At 36.0% G+C, this 23451-nt stretch overlaps 1 protein-coding gene across 1 annotated transcript in view; it reads right to left on the reverse strand.

Moving 5' to 3' along the window:
* The window catches only part of LOC110102034 (serine carboxypeptidase-like 18), a 36540-nt gene extending 13462 nt beyond the window's left edge, over positions 1 to 23078 (reverse strand). The window contains exons 1-11 of the mRNA XM_020830175.2: positions 22855 to 23078; positions 22611 to 22756; positions 19331 to 19416; positions 19083 to 19205; positions 18656 to 18758; positions 18532 to 18569; positions 18299 to 18400; positions 14724 to 14810; positions 12209 to 12373; positions 12049 to 12120; positions 11567 to 11685 (exon numbers count right to left, since the gene is read on the reverse strand). Coding sequence (XP_020685834.1) covers positions 11567 to 11685; positions 12049 to 12120; positions 12209 to 12373; positions 14724 to 14810; positions 18299 to 18400; positions 18532 to 18569; positions 18656 to 18758; positions 19083 to 19205; positions 19331 to 19416; positions 22611 to 22756; positions 22855 to 23000 — 1187 coding nt within the window. The 5' untranslated portion in view covers positions 23001 to 23078. The remainder of the gene's footprint in view (positions 1 to 11566; positions 11686 to 12048; positions 12121 to 12208; positions 12374 to 14723; positions 14811 to 18298; positions 18401 to 18531; positions 18570 to 18655; positions 18759 to 19082; positions 19206 to 19330; positions 19417 to 22610; positions 22757 to 22854) is intronic.
* Positions 23079 to 23451: the final 373 nt, after the last annotated feature.

A 23451-nucleotide genomic window follows, 5' to 3' on the forward strand; every position in this document is an offset into this window, starting at 1 on the left:
CTTTAATAGACCAAAAGCAGTCGAACCAAGCAATAAACCAGATCAGTTTTCAAGCTTTTCTGGCATATATTTATTTAAGGTTCAATTTTCTAATATTTTTATGGATTTAATTTTATTATTTTTTATAAAACAAATATTATAACAATATAATGATAGGAGTAAGACAAAGATAAATACCAAAAAATGACAAAATTTATAAAAAAAAATACAAAACCCAAATACATATAGCATAAAACCAATGAAAAAAATCATCCATTAATTTACATATAGCATATAATGATAGGAGGACTCCTTTATTAGATTTAAACGAGAATTTGACTTTTAATAGGACACAATGGAGAAAAAGGATTCAAGTAGCCGACCCCACGTAGTGGGATAAAGGCTTGATGTTGTTGTTGTTGTTGTTGTTGTTTGTGCATTTATTAGTTTATAGTTCGGTTTCCTATTTATTATCTTGATTTTTGTTCCCTGCAATTCATTTAAGTCTACTATGCTTTTGTTCAAATCAAGTCTCCTACTTACTGGAAATTTCGACAGACTCCCTACATCTCCCCTGTTTAGAGGATCATTGGGGAGTTGGGCATTCCCACCATGTTAAGAAAAACGTATGACAGGTGTCTGGCAACACTGCGGTTGTAGTCTTCAATCCCACCACGTTAAGAAAAACATGTGTGGGCCTTCAAGGAACTTATTTGAAATGCACAGTTTTTTCTTGCATGCATAAAAGCATGTGCACTGGTACTTAGGAGTGTCACCACCACACTAAAAAAAGTGTGTAAAGGCCCTACCCGCCTCGTCGCAAGCTTCACACCGGGTTCCCTTCCACTATGCTAAGAAAAGCGTGTAAATGTGATTTTCTGATATGTCGTGAGCGCCATAAATAGGGTTTTTAGTTGAGAAAGCATTATACTTTCGGGACAGGGTGATGACGGCGATGTTGGGATGACAGTGACGCACATGTGCATACAAAATTTTCTTTTTTTTTTTATTTTCATCTTCTCCCTTTTTTTTTCTTTCTTCTCTTCTTATTTCTTTCTCTTTTTTTTTCCTCTCTTTTTTTTTTCTTTTTCTTTTCCTTTTTTTATAATACTAATAATAGCTTTTATCATTATTATAATTAATGATAAATATGATAATAATTGACTTACTATAAACTAGGGAATGAGGAAATGAAAGTTACCTGTGTCGGCTCTTTCTGGAGTTCAGACTTGGGCAGTCAGATTGATTTGATTATGAAGAAGAACGAAGGATCAGATGAGCGATTGGAGATATCAGGAGATTTGACATGGACTGATTTGGGTTTGTAGTCAATTACAAGTGTGGTGTTTGATGATGTTTTCAAATAGGGAGAGGGCAGTGAGGTAGACGAGTGTGGAGGGGCTCAGCCGAGAGAGATGTCAAAGATCAGACACTGGAGAGAGGCTTCGATCGGCTCAGGCAAAGAGCTCGGTCAGTTCACGGCACAGGGAGTTTGAATAGGAGGTTGGCGGAATCGTCTGGATCGACGGGCTTGTCTGGATCAACGAGTGAATGTGATCAAGAGGTGAATGGATACTCACTGGAGGTTTCGAGCAGGTGTGGTTGTGAAGGTTAGTCGACACGGTGATAGGGATTCGTGTGATCTGTTGGATGCTCGGGCTCTGTTCGTGAACAGAGGAGGATTTGGTTATGGAACAGGATCGAACAGCTCGAATGGTTGTGGAGTTCGGTCAGTTTGAGCATGGAACCGAAGGAACATGTTGTTGATCTTATTTTTGTATATGAGGTCATTAAGATTGTTGCGTCCAGGAGTATTCGCGGTGGTAGAGAAATATTATATTTAACGTCTTAGCAATGTGCCCATATATTACTCAAAAAAGATTACAAGTAAAGTAAAGGTGTATACAAGAAAAACAATCCTTCAAAAGCAACAAAAACAAAAACTTAAGAAGGATCAATGAAATAAACCCCAACTATACCACCCATACAAAAGAGAAAAACCAGGAAATAACAAGAAGCCCAGCACCAAAACGAGCAGGCAGACAAAATGCACACAGATGGTCCAAGAAGCAAAACCAGAGTTGATAGAATAACCGATCTGAACAAACCCAGCGTAGCCACCAGAGAGAGCACCCTCCAGCAAACATGAAGACAATCAGCATCTACGCCAAATCTGAATCCAAAAGTGCACCTGAGAAAGAAAAATAAGTGCAGGAGAAGAGCCATCAACAGAGCCAAAATTCTGAAAAAGAGGAGAGTCATTAAGATTGTTGCGTCCAGGAGTATTCGCGGTGGTAGAGAAATATTATATTTAACGTCTTAGCAATGTATGAAGATCCGGCACGCAAGCAGATAAGGAGAGAGGGTCTAGCATTTATGAGACACCAAGATTTTTACGTGGAAAACCCCTGTAAAAAGGGGAAAAACCACGGGGCCTAGCCCAGTTTGAATGAATCCACTAGTATTGCAGTCGATTACAAATGAGGCCCTTCCTTGGTGGAAGGTCTTAGCTTGATGTACATCTTATGGAGTACATTACATGATGTAAATACAAAGAATCACTATTGACATGTTCGCTTTGTTAGAAGGACTGCAGTCGGCGGGCGACGTAGGTCAGGAGGACCGTAGTCAGCTGGCGACGGAGGACTGTAGTCGGCGGGCGACATAAGTCAGGAGGACCGTAGTCAACTGGCGACGGATGTCGGAAAGACTGTAGTCGGCTGGCGACGTAAGTCAGGAGGGACCGTAGTCGGCTGGCGACGGAGGTCGAAAGGACTGTAGTCTGACGACGAAGATCAGTAGGACAGCGTCAGGTAGAAGTCCAGCAATGGAAAGAAATGCATCTTCGCATAGATGTCCAGCGAAGTCCGATAACCGGTAGAAGTCTGGCATCGGGTAGAGACTTGGCGAAGAGTGAAGGTCCGACGTCGGGTAGAAGTCCGACGTCTGTTGGTGGAAGAGGAGAAATCCGGCCTCCCTTGGGCGGAGTTTCGGCGTCAGGAGGGCACTCTGTCGTTAAATGAGAAGAATTTCAGCATCACGTGGAAGTTGTGCAAATTCCCGGTGTTTCCTGAAAATCCGGCAGAGTTCCGGCGTCTTCAGGCGGCAGGAAGAGCTCCGGCGGTGGTCGAGGAGGTGAGGAATCTCATTTTCCCCTTTCTCCTCTTCTTCTTCTCTCTCTTCCTTTCTCTCTCTTCCCTTCCGTCCCCTTAGTGTAGAATGAGGGCTCTATTTATAGTTTTTCTGGAGTGGCATAGCCCGTAAATAGGCGTGAGATCAAGGGTGAACTGGGAGTGGTTTGAATGGACGGCCGATATCGAATCATTTGATCATACACCGTTCGTTGGTCATTTGAAGGTCTTAATGATGTCAGAATTCAATGATCTTGGGCTCGTTGGATTCGTCTCGTCGAGCCGTTCGATTCGAGTATAAGCTCGTCAAAATCGGAGACCGTTTGGTAACTCAAATTGCGGTTTGAACCTTCCGACAGCGCTTTGAACCCTTGATTCGGACTCATTTGGGCTTGGATTGGGTCGATCTTGGTGTCGTTGGGTTCGTATTTCCGAGATGCTCAGTTTGACTGTAAGCTCGCTGAAATCGGAGTTCATATACTCCCGAAATTAATTTTTGAAGTTTCCAACTAGTTTTTGCCTCGAGATTCTTGCCCGATCAAGATGATTTTGCGATGTCGTATCAAAGATCAATTTGAATTTCTTTCTAGTGACTTAGTGATTGGGAAGTTCTACTTCCTGATCATATAGGTCTTAGATAAGACCCAAACCAACCACAATCAAATTAAGTTCCACCTCCTAATCTTAGCTCTTGGATCCACCTCCAATCAACCCTCAATCAATTCCCAGTCAACATTCAATCAACTTACAAATCTCATCCAAATATTAATAATCATCCCATTAATTTTTAATGATATGGATAAGTCATCCTTAATCATCCAAGTCAAAAACTCAGTCCAATTCCAAAGTTTCAAAACAAATCCAAGGGCTAAGGGCTAAGGTCCTGAAACCCTTTCTAGGTAAATTTTCCAACCTCATGAAACCTATTCTAAAGACCTCTGATTTGAGGTTTATCAATTGCATCTTGTTTAGGCATGTCTCTAAGGTCAACCATTCAAATTTGAGCTCAATTCAACATTCCTAACCCCTTAAACTGAATCTTTTCCCAAAGGTTGCAAAACCTTCAGTTATTTACAACTCATGCCACTTGACTTGTCATCCTTTGGATATTGGCCTTGCAACCCTTTTCAAACCTTCCAACCACTTTCATGACCTTCATTAGGACCTATTGATCAACACTCTACATCTGTTTGATCCAATTTAACCCAAAATTGACTAAGATGTTAAAATGACCAAAATACCCTTTTTAAGGGTTTTTGGATTTTTTCCTTAAGCTCAATCCAACCCTTCTATCTCAACCTTCAAAACCAATTCCAATGGATCCTAAACACCATTAGAAACACATTGGACCCAAAGCCACCCTTTGGTTTGACCTGGTTGACCAAATCAACCATGGTTGACTAAGGTGCTCCCTTAGGGATCAAATGGCCATTTCAAACCAAATGCCCTCTTCTTGGCATGAGACCACTCCCATTGAGTTCATGTGATCAAATTGAATTCAATGGACCCAACTCTCGGTCCTAGGTCAACTTGCTTGACCAAGTCAACCAAGTTTGACTAAACCTTCCATACACCCCATTCATCCAAACCCTTTGATCAAGACCACTTCAATCCCATGGAGACCCATGGGGTGACCCCTTAGGCCTCTAAGAGACTCCACTTGGAGACCCAAGCCTTGGGCTCACTTGGGTTGGCCATTTGGCTTAACCCAAGTGCCCAAAAAGAGGTTTCCCTTGAGCCATTTTCAATCCTAGCCAAATTGGATCCAACCTAAGGTGCTATTGGGTCTCCCTTGACCCAATACGCCCTCCCTAGCCAACCCAGCCATTGGGTCAACTTTAGTCAAGAGTTACGCTAACCCAAAGTGGCCAAAACCATTTGGGATTGAGCCAACTCCCACCCTAAGCTAAATTAAACATAGCCAACACCTCCACTAGGTGGCCCTAGGTCCAACACACCTTCCCTAGCCAGCCCAGCCCATGGGTTGAATTGGGTCAACCTTTAGGCTAACCCAAAGTGTCTAAAACCACATTGACCCGAGCCATCTCCCATCTCAGGCCAATTCAAACCCAATTTCTACTTGCATTGGCTGCACCTGACCCAAACTAACCTCCCACATCAAACCTAGGGCTTAGCCTAACCTGGGTCGAGCCCAATTCAACCCAAACTGAGCACGTTTGGGTCAACCCGAGCCATCCGCTTGAATTGGACTCCCCAAGGTCCATTTGAGCTCACCCTCGAGCTCACCACGTCCCCATCATCCTTTCTAGGTCAACCCAATCCAAACCCTAGCCGGCGGCAGTCGGAACTAACGGAGAATGAACTCTAGTGGTCCCCCCCCCCCACTTCGATCCTGACTCAAAGCCTTCCAAAAGATGAGCTCACCGGCTTCAGACGCACGATCCCTCTGGGAGGATGTCCCCTCCCACCTTGCGTACATCTAAAGCCCATCCCAATCGATCCTGGCCGTCCAAGCTCACGGGAGTGAGCTGAATAAGGGGGCAATCCACCAGACGTCCCCATTCAAATTCGATCTCCCAAAATCGTTCCCCAAAGCTCTCTGAGTGTTCCAGTAGTTTCCCCCAGCTCCCCAGACGTTTCTAACCGCCGTCCCAAGCGAACTCTGACAAAATCACTTCGCACTTCGCTCGAACTCCTACCTCTAACCATCCTCCAGTCTCGGAGTCTAAAGGAGAACTGTTCGCCCTCACCTCCTGAAGCTTCTCAAGAGAAAAACCCATCCGTTGGTACTTTCTCCACGATGAGACATCTATCCTGAGCTCCCAAGATAGATAGTCCAGTCAAGTGTGAAGGAAACATTCACTCCAACGGATTTCCACCATTGGATTGAAGGTTTTTGTCATCATGATGCTTCCCACGAATTTTGGTGTGAATCTGCCAGCGGGATCGCTCGAATCACGTCAGAATAACTTAACAGCTTCGGGAGACAGTAAGAGGTTGAAGACGCAATCGTAACCGTTGGTTTAGATCAACGGTCAGCGTTTGATCCCGCGATTTCGAAGCCTTTTAATAGTGATCGTCCGATCTTTCATCCGACGGGTGGGATTAACCCCGTGGTTACACAGTCAGCACTAATGAGTGGCTTCCCAATCAGAACGCACAACACGTAAAACCGCCAGCTAACTATGTACTTTCGGGTTAATTGAGTATAAAATTCATGGGAAACTTCAAAAATCCATATCTCTCAATCCACTTGGCCGATTTAGGTGTTCTTAAGCTAATTGGAAAGATCTCAGAGAGATCTACAAAAGCTGTATAGTCTTTGGCCCTAATTGCATCTGTGTAAAGTTTAATTTTAGTTTGAATGTTATATCAATTATTGCATTTGTTTATTAATTTGAAGTCACCAGGACTTGGGACTTTGGGAGAGTGAATTTGGACATGTCCCTAACATGTCCAATTTTTTTCTCCCTTGTTTGAGGTGTTCAAGGACACTTTCATGCCAATTTGGGTTTAAGGGTCATGGTTTGACCCTTAAATTCAAATTGGAGCCATGATCTCTCTAATGAGAATTAGGAGTTGAATTTTGGTGTGAAAGTGATGATTAGCATAGGGAGTTTAGGGCCACTTATTTTGCCCCAATCCAACCCTAGGATAGCTCCCTAGGATTTTTCCAAAGCGACTTAGAGATCACCTTAGGTGGCTTGGTTACCACCTTAGAGAGCTCCATTTGATCTCAAATTCAATGTGTTTGAACCTTGAGATCAGGTGACCTCATGGCCCAAATTTCACTGGATTTGGTGCCCATTTGGTCCACCAACTAGGAGCCTCAAAATTCTTCCTTATAATTGACCTAGAGCCTTAATAATTTATTAAAAATTCATATTAAATCTAATATATATATATATATATATATATATATATATATGGACTTTAATTGACCATAATCTAACCCTCAACCTATGAAAAATCAAAGCACTATCACATAACCTTTAATTTCACATTAATTCTAATTTTAAGTTAAATCAATAATGAATCCTAATAATTAATTAAAAACTTTAAAAATTAAAAAAAAAACACTTGAAATTACCCCCTTGGGTCATTCCTGACCTTTGGGGGTGATTTCATGCAGTTTAAAGTTGATTTGGATCAAAAAAATAAAACCCTCCTAATTAACCAATTTTAAAAATTCAAGTTATTAATCAAATTTTTTTAAAAAAATTATACTTAATTCCAAAAAAATCTAATTCAATCAAACTCAAACTAAAATCTAGTATTTCCTAAAAATATCGAACCTTCAAAATTTAGTCAAAATAAAAAATTCAATAGTTTAGTCAAACCTAAGTCAAAATACAGGTTTAAAACTTCGAAAACTCATAACTTCTTTTAAAAAACTCCAAATCGAACATACTAATAGTCTAACTACTCACAATAGGTTTTAATATTTATTAAAAATCCAAAATCTCCAAAATTAACTCTGATTTTAAAAGTCAAATTTTAACCCTTAATTAATATATTAAGGTATTTCCATTAAATCTAAAAAATCTGATAAACTTGATAATTCTTTAAAATTTCAGAATTCTCTAAGTCTAACCAACTAAATCAGTTTAACCAACCCCGATTGCTACTGGGTAACCCAGGCCTACGAGACTATTAGCTTAGCCCCAAGGAATGTGAAATAAATTTTACGGTCTCGATGTGCAACAAAGGTAACGATCATTCAACCTTTTAAAATATATCCAAATCAATCCTCAAAACATTAATATCTAAACTCAAACTTTAGATAACTTCAAAAAATTACCCAGCTTAGGATCTAACCCAACCACACGACCTTCAATACACACTTTAGATGGTTTGCTAGGACAACTGACTTTAGATCTAGGTTAGGCCGATGTTTACTTTTTCGTTGTGTGCCAGATTCTTTGGGATTTCATTGCATGTTGTGATTGAAATTACTTGGTGTGTTTGCTTACTTTTACTGCACTCTGTGGATGATTGATGTGTTTGGCGACTAGATTAATCTTAAGATAGGGATGATACGGATTTCACTGAGTTTTCTGTAGGTGGTTATACTCATGCAGGGCAATAAAGGGGGAAAAATAAATAATAAAATGTAATTGCTATAAATGCTTTAGCTGCTTAGCCCCCAAATAAAAAAAAAATGTGTGGCCAATGTGTTTTCTTTTCTGCATGCATATACAACTGCTTGGAAATATTTTTTGATATTTAAATGCTTAGGATAACCTTGCAGGAGAGTAAAATTTTTATTTCATATTAATGTAATTTATTTGATATGTTAAGAGTTGTGAAAGTGCACATTTGAGTTGGGATACATGGATCCAAAGGTTGGATTCCAAAGATGAAAAGATACCCCTTTGGGGGATAGTCATTTCCTATTTAGAAGTTCAAATTTGGATCATTTTTCATCTCCAAAGTGGAAAGGGTAACCTTCCCCTCGAGGGAAGAGTTCTTTTTTCCATTTGGGTAACAAGCTATGGAGAATCTAAGGAACCCAAAGAAGAGAAGACTGGAGAATTAAAGCAAGAGTATCCCACTGAAAGTCACTTGCATCTTTATTAGGATTAGAATCCGAGTTATTGTCAGTGATGCCCGACCACTACTTTCTGCAAACCCTGAGTTGTAATAAGCGAGGCAGTTTGTCATAGATATTTATTAATTATTTTGATTATATTAATGTGTTGATTTGATTGCATATAGGATTTCTTGTTTTTGTTATTTTTTTTGGAATTTGTGTCGCTCTTTATTTTGCTTGGATACGTGAGGCTCGTGAGGGTGTGCAAAATTTTCTACTCATCATCAAAAAATTAAAATTTTAGGAGTTAAGTAATATAGAAAGATAACGAATCTAGGGAATTAATCGAGGATCGCCCCCGGGGTCATATGCATATTTCTGCACTTTCTTTCCTTATTTTAGAGTTCAAATAATCTGACATTTGAGGATGAGGTTCTGAACCTGGGGAAGCCTAGTCTTCTAAAAAACTATTTTAAGCCTTTTTAAAATTTCAAGTATACGTGATTTGAGTATTTTGACCAGCATACATTGCATTATAAAAACATTTAAAAGAGTAAATTTTAATTGTGTCTGTCTTTAACATTTTCTCACCCAACATAAGTCAAGTGGCCACTTAGGACAATTTTTAAATGTTGGCCCCAACTATTCAAAACCTTACTTAATAAAAATGTCCCCTACCACTTTTTCATACAATGACCAGACTCATGTATTTAAAATCGACTAGGTGGTTAGCTAGCTCCCCATTTCAGGCTGGGGAAAGTCCATGTTATGCATTGCATTAGTTAGGTTCGGGTCACCACTGTCTGGTTCCCAATTTAGATTTAGGATCTGAGGCGGATCCTGCATCGTAAGACCCCAACTTCTGGGAATATAATCCAAAATTTTTAATAAAAGGCTCAACTCAAACTAAAACTTCTCTCAATTCAAGATTTAAAGCCCAATAATTAGATTAGGTTGGGGCACTTTTGGATGGTTCCAGAATCTTAAAGTGTCCCCTACTTTTCTCCCATTGACTCTGAAAATAACTATTCAATCCCGATCCATTACCATTTGAAATTTCAAAATTCAGCTTCTTTGATAACATTCATACCAAATCTTTTAACAAAAATTTGCCATTATTTTAATCGAGAGTTCTCGTAGGAGGCTTTGTCTTCCTACGATGTAATTAACTACGAGGGCTTGCACTCGTAAGAGATTTAGAACCACACACATATGACTATCAAAAATCAATTTTTAAAACTCAATTAGCTTTCTTTGGGAAACTTAAATCAACGATTATTGTTATCAACATATTCGAGGAATTAATAGCAAACGATATTCTCTCTTCAGAGAGATATATCTTTTGTTAGTAAAGCCTTTGATATGAACTTAACGATTATACTTCTTGATTATCGTAGCTAGATTTTTGTTGAACTTTGTTCTGATCCTCCGGGGTCATACGAAGTTCTCTCTTAAATACGGTTACAATATCCAAAATAGAATTTACAATTCTAAATCTGAACCCAATTTTAAAATTTTATTTTCACCTCTTAAGGTGATATATTTTTTCTGATAGGTTGTTCGATTTTAGAATTAAAACTCAACATCAATTTTAAATTCCCCAAAGAAAATTAATATTTTTCAAAACCCCACCAACAAATCAACACCAACACATGTGTGCGGGAAAGAACAAATTCAAAATTTTGAGCATGGAGGAAGAAGCGAATGAAGTGAGGCTTCGTCCTCATTTTAACGACGCGAATAGGAGCGCGAAATGGAGAGGAAGTCACGCATGCGAGGGATGGGAGACTAGATTCGACGTCGTTTGCAGGACTGCGGGATAGGACTGTAGCAGACAACAGGATTTCCGCAGGATATGCGTAGGGATTTTGACTGGGCATAGGTTTTTATTTATTTTTTATTTTTTGGATTTGAGTTGAGGTCAACAAAAAATTAAAATATTTGGATTCCCTTCAAGGCCAAAGTATGTGGATAATTCTTATTTTTAAGTAGATCATATCCACTTTTCTCTCCAATAGATGTAAGCTTTGCTCAAGCCAAATCACATAAATCATGGGGTATATCTAGCTGTATTTTCTCTCTTTTATTCCACTTTGTGATACATCATTATTATCCTAGTGACGTAACCCTGTTCTTTTTTTTTTGAACCATCATTATAACAACTAGAATAGTGATACACAACCACCTCATCTCTATTGGCTTAGATGAGAAACTAGTGTCGATTGCAGCTTTCAACAAAATTGTCATATTGAGGTAGGGGATGTAATGATGCAACCCCTGCAAATCTAAATGCGCGGATAGCAAGGGCGGTGATGATGAAATAGAATCAACAACAATAATTGATGCTAATGGTGGTTAATCTTCTACCTTTTCTTAGCATGAAAGCATAATATGAAGAAAATATCATAAATACAAAAGAATAAGCTTCCCTCTTAAGAGATATTATTTTGCAAATAAATAACCCAGTCAGATTGCTTTAGTGATCCAAGCGATTGCTAACTGAGTTGCTTCATAATTCCTGTTTCATGACTGAGCCGATTCTTGATTCAATCGTGTCAAGATTCATAGAAAAATATTAAGTGAATCAAATACAGTTAGCTTTCTAACTCATATGTTAAAGGGTGTATATATTGTTGTACATCTTTTCTACAAAGCTGTAATTGATTAAGTTGTTTTATTTCTAAAAAAACATCTTCTAACATTTTTTTATACTAAGACATTTTGCTAAAAAAGTTGTCAAATTAGAGCACTTCTAAAACCTTAGATTTAAAAATTTCTTTCAACGAAAGTGTTAATGAAAGAGACTATAGGAAACTTCACTATGGAATTTTGCTTAGAACAAAACTATAAACCGCAACAAGTAAAATCTATTCGAGGTTGTAACCCCTTACGGACAGTTAAAAATATCATGATCATAGCTTTGCATTTAAAGAAATGCTAAACTAATTCATAGGATAGTCACCTGTAAACAAGCGCACGATACTCCCTACGTAAAAAGTTTAGGTGGTACTGGGCACTGCTCTTAATGCTCATATTGTAAGCCATATCAAAGTTGCATCTTACCCATTCTTGCACAGTTCCCTGAATCTCAACAACACACAAAAATAAGTTGCCTCACAAAAACTCAATTAAAACTTAATGTTAGGCTTCATTTGGGACGGCTTTTCTATTGCTTCTTGAACCAGCTTTCTAGTTTACAAATGAAAATTTTTATACTAAAAAACTGCTTTAAGAAGCAGTAAGAAAGCCATTCCAAATTTTTATGCATCTTTGTTCTCAATTTTTATGCATCCGCGCATTGGAGGGGAGGGGGGGGGGAGGAGGGGAATATAAAACAAATATATTTTATTAAGAAAAAAGTGAACATTAAGCAACGGCAGAGCCTCATCATCGAACACCTTTAATATATGCCATCAATTATTTTGAAATTTATAGAGCACATACCTCCTTGATATGAAGAGCTTCTCTAACTGCGGGGTTATTTGCCCAGTAGTAAACCAGGTAATTAGCATAGTTCTACAAACATTTGCAAAATTGATAAACTTAGTTCTGAATAACGTTAGAGAGTTTGGAAATACACAATCAAATTAATTAGTTACTTAACTGGGCAATTAGGAGTTAGAGCAGGTGGTGGGTTGTATAGTCCATCATACTTGCCTTCAAGAAGGTATGACCTCCTGAATGGTTTGAATAATCTCTTCTTCCATGGGTCGAAATCCATAGGGCATGCGGGATACAATATATTATCCATCGAAATTTCTTTCAAGAACTGGCGAAGGCACTGATTGAGTTAATAAAATTTACAAAATCTATATAAATTGTAAAATTGGCTGAAGCAATTTCATATAAATTTAATTATTAACTGTTTCTAATACTTATTTTGATTCATTAAAGCAAATTAAATTACAAATTGATATGTCCTCAAAAACTTATCTTGATCGGGCACAAATCTCGATGCAAACTCAAGTTGGAAACTTCCGAAATTAAAATTGGGACCATTTGAATTTCGATTTCAGCAAACTTACAGTCGAATTGAATGTCTCGGAAATAAGAACCCAACGACACCAAATTCGACTCAATCTGAGCCCAAATGGGTCCAAATCAAGGGTCTGAAGCACTGTTGGAGGGTTTGAAACACAATTTAGATTACTAAACGGTTTCCAAACATGACGTGCTTATAGTCGAATTGAGCGGCTCGACGAGACGAATCCAACGAGCTCAAGATAACTGAATTCCGACATCACTAAGACACTCAAATGTCCCTCAAACGGTCCATGATCAAGGGATTCAACATCGGCCGTCCATCCAACCACTCCTCATTTACCCTTGATCTCTCACATATTTACGGGTCATGCCACTCTAGAAATCTATAAATAGACCACTCATTTCTCTTGAATGGGATCTCCAAGCAAGAAGAGAAGAAGAGGAGAGAAGGAAGAAGAGAAGGAAGAAGCTCCTCCTCGACCACCGCCCTCACATCCGCCGGACCACCGCCTGACGTCGTTGCTCCGCTGGACCACCATTTGAGGCCCTGAGCTCCGCCGGACCACCACTTGAGACCCTCACCTCCGCCGGACCACCGCCTGACGTCGTTGCTCCGCCGGATCACCGCTTGAGGCCATGAGCTCCGCCGGACCACCACTTGAGGTCCTCACCTTTATCGGACCACCATTGGAGGCCCTCACCTCCGGTGGAGCAACGACGTCACCAGACCACCACCTGACGTCGTTGCTCCGCCGGACCACCACTTGAGACCCTGAGCTCCACCGGACCACCACTTGAGGCCCTGAGCTCCGCCAGACCACCTTCTGACGTCATTATTCCACCAGACCACCACTTAAGGCTCTGAACTTCTACCGGACCACCACCTAAGGAACGGACTTCCACTGAACCACCGCCTGACGGCCAAACTTCCACCAGACCATCGCCTGACGTCCGGACTTCTGCCGGACCACCACCAACTACGGTCTTTTGGACCCTTGTTTATTGCCGACTATGGTCCTTCAGACCTCTGTCACCTACTACGGTCCTTTCGACCTACATCAACAGACAACGGTCTTTCTGACCCCAATCTCTACCAACTACGGTCTTTTGGACACCTGTCTACTACTGACTATGGTCCTTCCGACCTCTGCCACCTACTACGGTCCTTCCAACCTACATCAACAGACAACGATCTTTCTGTTCTCGGTCTCCTGCCAACTACGTTCCTTCCGACCTGTATCACCTACCATGGTCCTTCCGACCTCCATCACCAAACAACGGTCTTTCCGATCTCCATCCTATCGGCTATGGTCGTGCCGACCAAACAAACATGTCTATATTGTAACTCCCACCATGTAATGCGCTCTATATGATGTACATTTGTATCATCAAGCCAAGGCATTCTCCCAAGGAAGGACCTCATTTGTAATCGACTACAAATACTAGTGGATTCATTCAAACTGGGCCAGGCCCCGTGGTTTTTCCCCCTTTTTAAGGGTTTCCACGTAAAAACTCTGGTGTCTCTTATGAATGCTTCACCCTCTCTCTTATCTGATTGTGTGCTGGATCTTCGTACAATACTAAGACGTTAAACTATATATTTCTCTACCGCCGCGAAAAATCCAGGACGCAACACAAATCAAGATAGAATATGTGTTGATCCACACAATGTCATCACATACAATGATATTATGGATATATCATATTGTAAAATTTAACAAAATAAGTACATGCATTTTCTTTCAAGTCATTGAAGGTAAAGCATGCATCATTGTTGACAAGGACTTAATTTAAAACTTATGAGAGCTCTGCATTTTGTAAAAATATGTAATCTCATTACAGAATAATAATAATACTATTATTATTACTATTATTTTATTATTATTATTATTAATTTCGTAAAAATCATAGAGAATCTTGATGAAGGTCACACAGGCACAAAAATTAAGATGAAAGAAATTAGTTCTTGCAAAGAAGTAGACATCACTAAAGCTCACTTCATAAACTCATTTACTAAAAATGATGAAAGCTACAAAGCTAGAGGATTCCCTGTTTTTTTTTTTGGGGGCAGTTTTAATGCTTAGCCAAAAAATTATAAAAATTCAATGAAGTGGTAAGTTCGGTCGATTTATTACCCCATCAAAGATATCAAGATTTGCAGCACAATCAGGTTTCGTTCTATGCACATAGCTTTTTTCTCCAACACAACTTGTCTTTACTGCCTGAAAGATGCTGTCAAATTAATCCTTCAATCTATCTTTTAAGAAATGTGCATCGCAACAAGGCAAATTTGAATAACAATGAGTAAAACTGAGAACTGTAAAACTTGAATGATTAGGACTGAATAGAGAATCCTTCCTAAAATCTCAAGAACTAGTTTATATTAATGCCAAAGACGCCTAAAATATGATGCATATCTACCATAAATTTTGCAATATCTTACAAAAACAATGCCATATGATGTCAGATTTGCCCTTTCTTATAACACACTTCTGCTTAATCTGATGGATTAGTTTGAAGGTTGGTATGCTTATTGAGGGGAAAAAAAATTAGTTGCACTAAATGACTTCTATATAGTTCTGCTCATTGCACTATTAATGTTTTATAAGTCACATAAGTTGCCATAATGACTACTAATAAAAAAAATGAACTTCTACCAAGATAATCATTATTAAAGTATATTAACTGCTCAAAATGTTTTCATATGTGCATTACAACAGATATATTGAAGCCTCAACTGGTTCAATTTAAACTTTATATTAGACCTCTTATTTTGTGTATATACATTTTGGTTGTGCATAGAAGCCTGAGTAGGAAGCTGTACGATCAGAATTTCGAGTGTAAATTTTATTTGAAAGTTTAGTAAGCTATGTATTTTATTTAATGTGTTGTCAATATGCTTACAATTATGAAATATTGATATAGAATCCTAAGGCTAAAAAAATGTACTGTGTTGGGATAGTCTAAATAGATTATTTCCTCCTCACCAGATTCTAATAGAAGTAATTGAGGATGAGTGTTAGTGGGAGATATGTTTATTCGGATTCTCCCTATCTGTTATACTCCAAATTGACTGAAGGGGGTTAAAATGGGGTGTGACAGATCCTAAGCCCTTAGTTGCTTGATTAATCTACGCCCATTCAATTTGAGAACGAATAGCCTCAGTTATCCAATGTGGCTAGTAGGCCCAATCTCCAAATTGCGGCTCCAACCATGCGCCATGTAATAAGAGCTTAATGATTGTGGAAATCAAATTAAAATAAAATTTAAATAATATTAGAATCTTCCAAAATTCACAACTAATTGCACAAAACATAAAAAAATTATGAAGTTAATTTCAAAAAATAAATCCTACTTAATAGAAATAATTTTAAAAATTTCCAATCTCTTGTTTTCCTTTTATAAATTTTGCAAGCTTTGGATAATTCATATATATTTACAATTAATCCAAAAACTAATGAAAATTATTGCGGGGGTTTCTTAAATATTTGGATAATTCAACAACAAATAATTTAGAGAGATCATTAGCAAGCTGGGAATGGAATATATTTATTCAATAGCTTGAGGAGAAGCTCTGGAAGCAGTCCTTGTGCTACAAAATCATGGCAAAGAAAAAAATTGGGATCAATTAATTCTTGCAAAAATCAAGAATCTATTTTTAAAATCTGAATATGCTTATATGATTGTAAATATTTTCTTATTTCATTCTTGAATCAACCTACATATTACATTGTATCAAATAATTTATTGAATTAGAAAAATTCCATCAATCTTTTGTGTTCCCAACACAAACTAATTTAAAATCAAATTATATTCAGAGATACATAACTACTACAATACTATTACCTAATCCAAATTCAAATCAAACGTATCATTTAATTCAAAATAAGACAACCCTAATGTTAATTAAATAAATGTCAGTATAAAATATAAAACTAATCTAAAGAACTAGAATTTTCTCAAATTAATCTTCTTATGCTACATCCATTTCATTAAGGCCTATTTAACTCTTATCCTAAAAATTTTATAGAAGCCCTTTACTAGAAGAATGATTTGCATAGTGGAGGTAGAGGACTTGCATCATGAACATCGCATGAGTTTCGACTTGTGTTGTCTAAACATAGAAAATATAATTTAGAGGCTTAGGTTAAGATGATGCCACATTATATCTTTATTTGATCAATATCATAAAATATTAGATAGACATATGATTGTTAAAAAAGTGATAACACAAACTCAATTTGTATTTCCGGTGAGGAAGCATGTAATACTTTCGTAACATGTGATTTAACTTATATAGAGAAGAATCTTGCAAGAATATCAAAATCTTTGAATCAATCAATTTCTTCATATAAAAAATAATAGAAGATAACATATACAACAATGGGCATGGGCATAATTTATATTTAAGCTTAAGAATAATCTTAAGCGTAATATTAGGATTAAGCTCATCAAAAGGATTCATTATTACTAACACTGATCATCATCATATTCATCCGTAGAACCTGAACCATCACAATAAGATCAAATAGATTAACTTAGAACAATCAAATTTTTGAATGGGTGGAAATGCAATAGATGCTTAAACTAGTGGAATTGATAGAAGATTCCAAGTCTTTAGAATTCAAGAAAATGGAGTAAATGACAATATTTCATGATAACTATAGCAAAGTGAAATGGAGAAGATAATTATATTCATTAAAATAACTATACAAATGGTGTTCATATTATTCCTGAGCAACTCAATCACATTTGAATGCTGCTAATGATCATGTGCATACTGGTATTTACTGTCGAAGATTTATATTATCTATAAGATTAGCAATGATTGCCATTGTAATATGACTCTTTAAAGGCTTTCATTGCTACTCTTAGGAAATATTTTAAAATTTTACCATAGGACGTTATTATATTGATAGCACTAAATAAATAATGTCAAAAGCTTTCACCCATATCTGAACTATGCCCATGATAATAATGTGTGTTTAGATGCCAATAAGTTCGATGAAACACGTTAATAAAGAAACAAAATTAATTTTAAAATGTAAGGATAACTTTATAACTCCACGGAATAATTTTCGTATGTATAATGTATCTTCCAACCATACCTACTCATTTTAAACATGCAATCTTTATTGGCTCTATCCACTTCAAGATTATAGGTAGAAATATATAAAGCTTCAAGCTAGGGTTTACGTATAACCATCATGAAATTCGGCTCAGAAACCATATAAAGAAGAAGGAATTGAATTCATGCCAGTTTGATGATTCATAGTTATTGGGAACTGCAGTGCTGATGTAGCAGTATTATAGCAGTCAAGTGGATAGAAGATATACAGAGGAGAGAGAAAGGAATCCACCGATTATGCAAGACAAAGGAGAGAGGGATAAATAAAGGGTAGAATAAAACCTTTAATTTCATTCCTTCAATCAATGATTAAATATCCAAACTAATAAAATCCTATTTATAGAAAAAGGATGACAAGATAAGAATAAATTAATTTGAAATCAAATCAAGTAAACTCCTAAAATCTTACAGCTAATCCAAATTCAAATGTAATCCTATTATTCAATTCAACATAAAGATAATCCGATCTTAAATAAAATAAAAAACTGAAATGAAATATAAAAACATTCAAAAGTACTAGAATTTTCTTAAATTAATCTTATTATGTTGCATCAGATACCCTCTTAAAGTGGAAATAATTACCAAAAGGAGGTCAAATGAAATCATTCCTACTCCAAATCCATAAGCAACAGCCATCCTGTACTCATCTTCGTCGTCTGTGACAGGGTTGCCTGCTATATAACCCTGAAATAATTCACCATGGCAAACCAATGAAATATAAATGATACATAGATTCTGCCTTCAAGTTTATTTATATTGAAAATTTGGCCAGTATATTAAGTTGATTGGGATTCAGGCACAAAACTGCCACATGCCTTGAGATTGAGTATCGGCTGCTGTCCTGCGTCATTTCCTGTGGGTTGAAATTGCTATGAGAAAATGAGTATAATAATAATAATAACAAGTGCCTAATCTTGTTATTTGGAAAAAAAAGTCAACCATCTGCAATTTTTTCAGCAACAACTGGTATAATCTTCCCACCATAGGAGTCACCAGCAACATAGAAAGGATTCGACAAGAAATGAGGATGATCCATAAACCACTGTAAGTTTTTGAAGAAGAAATGAGGTGAGATTTAATTGGGGAGATTAAATACATGAATAATTACGTTTCTAGTGAAATCAGATGAAGAACCAAAGCAAAACATCATTTAGGAATACAAAATTCATGCAGTCGCACAAAGGTTTTGTCATCTATTGTAACAAGTATTACTATCACGCATAATCTGCAATAGTTTTTTGGCTAACATAAAAGGTTAAAATTCAAAGAATGCAAAGCTTTTCTCTATCATGCATTAGTTGAAGAATGTATATCAAGGAGATTTGAAATATACATCTTACAAATCTGTAAACTTTGTAGGTCCTACCTTTCTTATGAATCTGTAAACTTCATCTGAAAAAAGCAAGTCATCACTGAAATAATTTTCAGAGTTTGGTGAGAATGAGAATCCAGTACCAACAGGACAATCCACAAAAATGATGCTGCTAAGCTGAGAATTTTCAGGAATGATAAAAAAGACAATTAATGACATAGCAAAAGCAGCCCTTGACTTTGGAAAATCACTGTAATTTTGGAAAATCACTGTAATTGCTGAAGGGAAATTAAAATCCTCACCTTTGTCCAAGAGTAAGGATTAGAGACAAATGTGGGTAAGGTTTGTTCACTTGCATTATAAGGAGTACTCTCAAAGAGTAATGGTCCTGTACATAAATGATCAGAAGATAGAATCATTTATATGCAACAAAAAAGTACTCACTTTTCTTTCTGTTCACGTTTGGTTTAGTAAAAATTGATGGAATGGAAAGCCAAGGAAAATACAAATAAAAATCAAAATTTAAAGAAAATGTCTTTTTTTTTTAATATTATGTTTTAACTGCAAGAATTCGAGTTGTGGGAAACATCCTTTACAAGCGTGATCACAGATTTACTAAGTGTCAAACTTTCTTTGAAGATATAATTAAAAGTTATTCTTCAAACATATTTTGGACCTTTTTACCACTTTTTAGAAAAATATGAGAAATGTTGATATGACTGTTTGAATAAATCAATAGAACTCATAAAGAGTAGTGAGGTCATGTGAGAATGCTTTATTAGTATTTCTTCCGTAAATGTTTATTTTTTAAATTTAATGTTTATTAATATATATATATAATTTAAATTAAATTTTTAATTTTAATAATTTATTTAATATTTTATATATTTATTAAATTAATTAAGATTATTTAAATAATTCAATTGAACTGTTCAATTTTTAGAAATTGGGACTAGTTTGCTTATTACCTGATCGATTCACTATGATTTTGATTAGTTTAGTGCTAAAGCGATTCTTGGTTTTAAATGGATTGATTACCCGACCGATTCTCAATTCAACCGGTTGAATCAGCCAACCCAGTCCAATGTTTAAAACACTCTAATAGGATAACCATGATGAATAAATATCCTCTATCTCGTATAGATAATTTGTTTGGCCAATTATAAGGTTCTTCTGTGTTTTCAAAAAATTGACATTCATTCCATAAACCATCAGTTGGAGATAAGGAATGACGATATGTCGAAAATAGCTTTTCAATCTCAATATAGCCATTATGAATTTTTGCCTTTCTATTTGACTAATGCCTATACTTCTTCTATAGATTTAATTAAAAAGATTTTTTAAATATTTTTTAGATTGATTTGTGATGGTATTCATTGACAAAATATTAATTTACTCCAATATGATGAAAAACATGCCTACCCAACATCTCGAAATAGTATTAAATAGTCTTTAGGAGAATAAACTTTATACAAAATTCACGAAGTATAAATTTTAGCTTCAAGAGGTGGCATTTCTTAAAGTCATTATTAGTGAAGTTAGAATTTCTATAGCAACTGCTAAGGTTAAGTAATGAATTGGCCAACGTCAAGCACCGTATTAGGATTCATAGTTTTCTTGATCTAGTTGATCATTACAGATGATTCGTCGAAGTCTTTTCGAGTATTATTGCACCTCTGACTATATTAACTTAGAAGTTTGTTAAGTCATATAGTCTAATACCTATAAGCAGAGTTTTTAGAAGCTTAAAATTGCTTAATGTCAGGTTATATTCTCATCATTTATTCTAGTTGTCACGCCTCAGAATCTATACTGGAAAAATTGGATCTATCGTATTTTCTTTTCTATAATCCAGAGATCTACATTTCAGATAAACAGTATAATAAATATTATTGCATTTATATTCATCAATATGCACAATTATTACAAACTAAAAGACGCCATATATTATTACAAAAGACTAGCGACATCACTATAAATATATCAAGACTACAAAATGAACTACAAGTGCCTAAAAGAAAAATAAACATATTGTCTGAAATCTCACATCACAGGGTCCTTACCCTATCCTAAAAACATGTAAAACCACGTAATGCGCATAAAATACTAGCAGTAACAAAATCTTACAATTAAAATTAATGTAATGAAAAGAGAAATAGTATTCTGTAAATTACATAAAAAAAACCTATGCATAAATATCTATGTTGGTTATTTGTGCCAACTCAATTTATAACATATCACATCTCAGACTATTATATCATCAGTAACAGTGATTCATACCAGTAACAGTAATTAGTGTTAGTGTCAATCATAATATCAGTAACAACGAACAATCTCAACGACAATAAATAGCATCAATACAATGCCAGTACCAGCATCAGCATCAGTAATAGACTAATAGTGCAATTTATGGTTACTAACAGTACTGAAACTGATTATTGTTATTGGTATTGATCACTGTTACTGATATTGTTACTGATGATACAATAGACTGAGATGTAATGTGTTATAAACTGAGTTGATATATTAGTACTGATGGATTTCAATTTTACACTAATGCTTCACATCAAAGCTTGGGCTATGTCATAATATAATAGGGTAAAGTGTTAGTTTACTCGTCCAAATAGCTCAAAGTGTATGAGAAGAATTATCCAACATACAACTTAGAGCTAGCTGCAGTCATTTTTACACTAAAGATTTGGGAGCATTATTTTTATGGTGTTCTCCATGAGGTTTTCACTCATCATAAGAGCTTGAAATATATCTTTATTTAGGAGTTGAGCTTGAGACAATGGGTGATGGCTTGAGTTAATGAAAAACTACAAATTTCAGTTTAACGCACCCAAACAAAGTTAACTGTGGTATGCCTTAAACAAAAAGTCTTCATATTATCAACAACGATGACCGCACAGGAGCACAATTAGTACATGACATGGAGCAACTTCAATTTGAAATAGTACCTTCGAGTAGCAATCATGTTATTTACCGCATGACTATTAGCCAACGATTGTTGACCTAATTCATGAAGCACGGATAAAAGACATAAAAGTGATGCAGCTTAATGAGCAAGTTTAGAATGAATTGAAACTTAAAGATTGACTACGTATTTCTGATTAATTCCAGAAAATTATTTAGAATGATAGATGTTTAATCTGATTAAATCCGAATAGATTATTTGATAAATATTTTGATGATTTAGAATTTGAATAAGGAGAAGAGAATAAATATAAGTGGCATAAATCTTGCAACCCCTACTTCTTCTAAATTTACTAAATAAAGGATTTAGCCTAAAATAAGAGAAAATTATGATTAAAGAAAATTATACGATTTGCAAGGCGCGCTCAAAAAGCTATTTGGCAAGATTTTTTTTTTTTTCTATTTGGCAAGATTTAGCATAATTAACTTCAGGTTAAATATTGAATAATGCGTGTAACCAAACAACAGCCAAGAGAGAGAAAATATAAAGCAATCAGTTATCTCTAATGAATAGACACTTAAAAAATAATCATAATTTTAATATTAACTGTAGCTAGAAAATGACAAAAAAAAAAACAGAATTTATCCAAATCTTAAAGAGCTTACCAACTTCTGTAGTTAACGCCGTTAAGCTGGAGCAACCAGGGCCACCAGTGAGCCATAGCAACAATGGATCTTCTTTCGGGGTCTTCTCGGACTCTATGAAATAGTAGAACATTTGTGCCCCGCTAACCTCATCGATTGTTACATACCTTTATAAATATAGCCTATTAATCGGTGCTTCAATATAGCAGTGAATGAAATTGCAGTGCTGAAGTATGAGATCTTTAGAACAGGTAAAAGGGCTCACCCGGTTTCCAAGTAAAAAGGAAGCTTGCCTTCAAAGCCCGGAAGATGACTAACGACATTGGCCGATTCGATAAAGCAACGAAATATAAGTAGAGCGCAGAACGCGAAAAGAAGTTGTTGGTGACTTCTGTACGCTGTGAAAGACATTGCTTGTTGGCTGAGAGAGAGCGAGAAGGAGAGACACCAGAGAAGGGGATGGAGGTATTTCCTATTTGCAAGGGACGGGAGAGAACGAATTTTTTAAATTGCCTGATGAGTTGGCTTGGATCAGAGACCCACGTGATAAATTATTTATTATAAAAAGAGGAAGGAGATAAATTAAAAAATATTTGAACTCTTATCTGTTTGCAAACTTTTTTTTTATTTATTTTTTTACAATATTTATAAACTCAATTTTTATTTTTTAATAATTTAATCACTACATAATAATATAAATTTATAAAATTGATTGGCCGTATATAGAGGCTTACTTAAACATTGATTTTTTTTTCTTACAATTGTAAGTATTTATATTTTGAAATTAAAATTGTTTTTCTAATGCAACTAGAGTTATATATTAAAAAATATTTATGAAAATATAAAATTATGCATATCATTA

The sequence above is a fragment of the Dendrobium catenatum genome, unplaced genomic scaffold (assembly GCF_001605985.2).
Source record: "Dendrobium catenatum unplaced genomic scaffold, ASM160598v2 fragScaff_scaffold_1021, whole genome shotgun sequence".
NCBI classification, from domain to species: Eukaryota; Viridiplantae; Streptophyta; class Magnoliopsida; order Asparagales; family Orchidaceae; genus Dendrobium; species Dendrobium catenatum.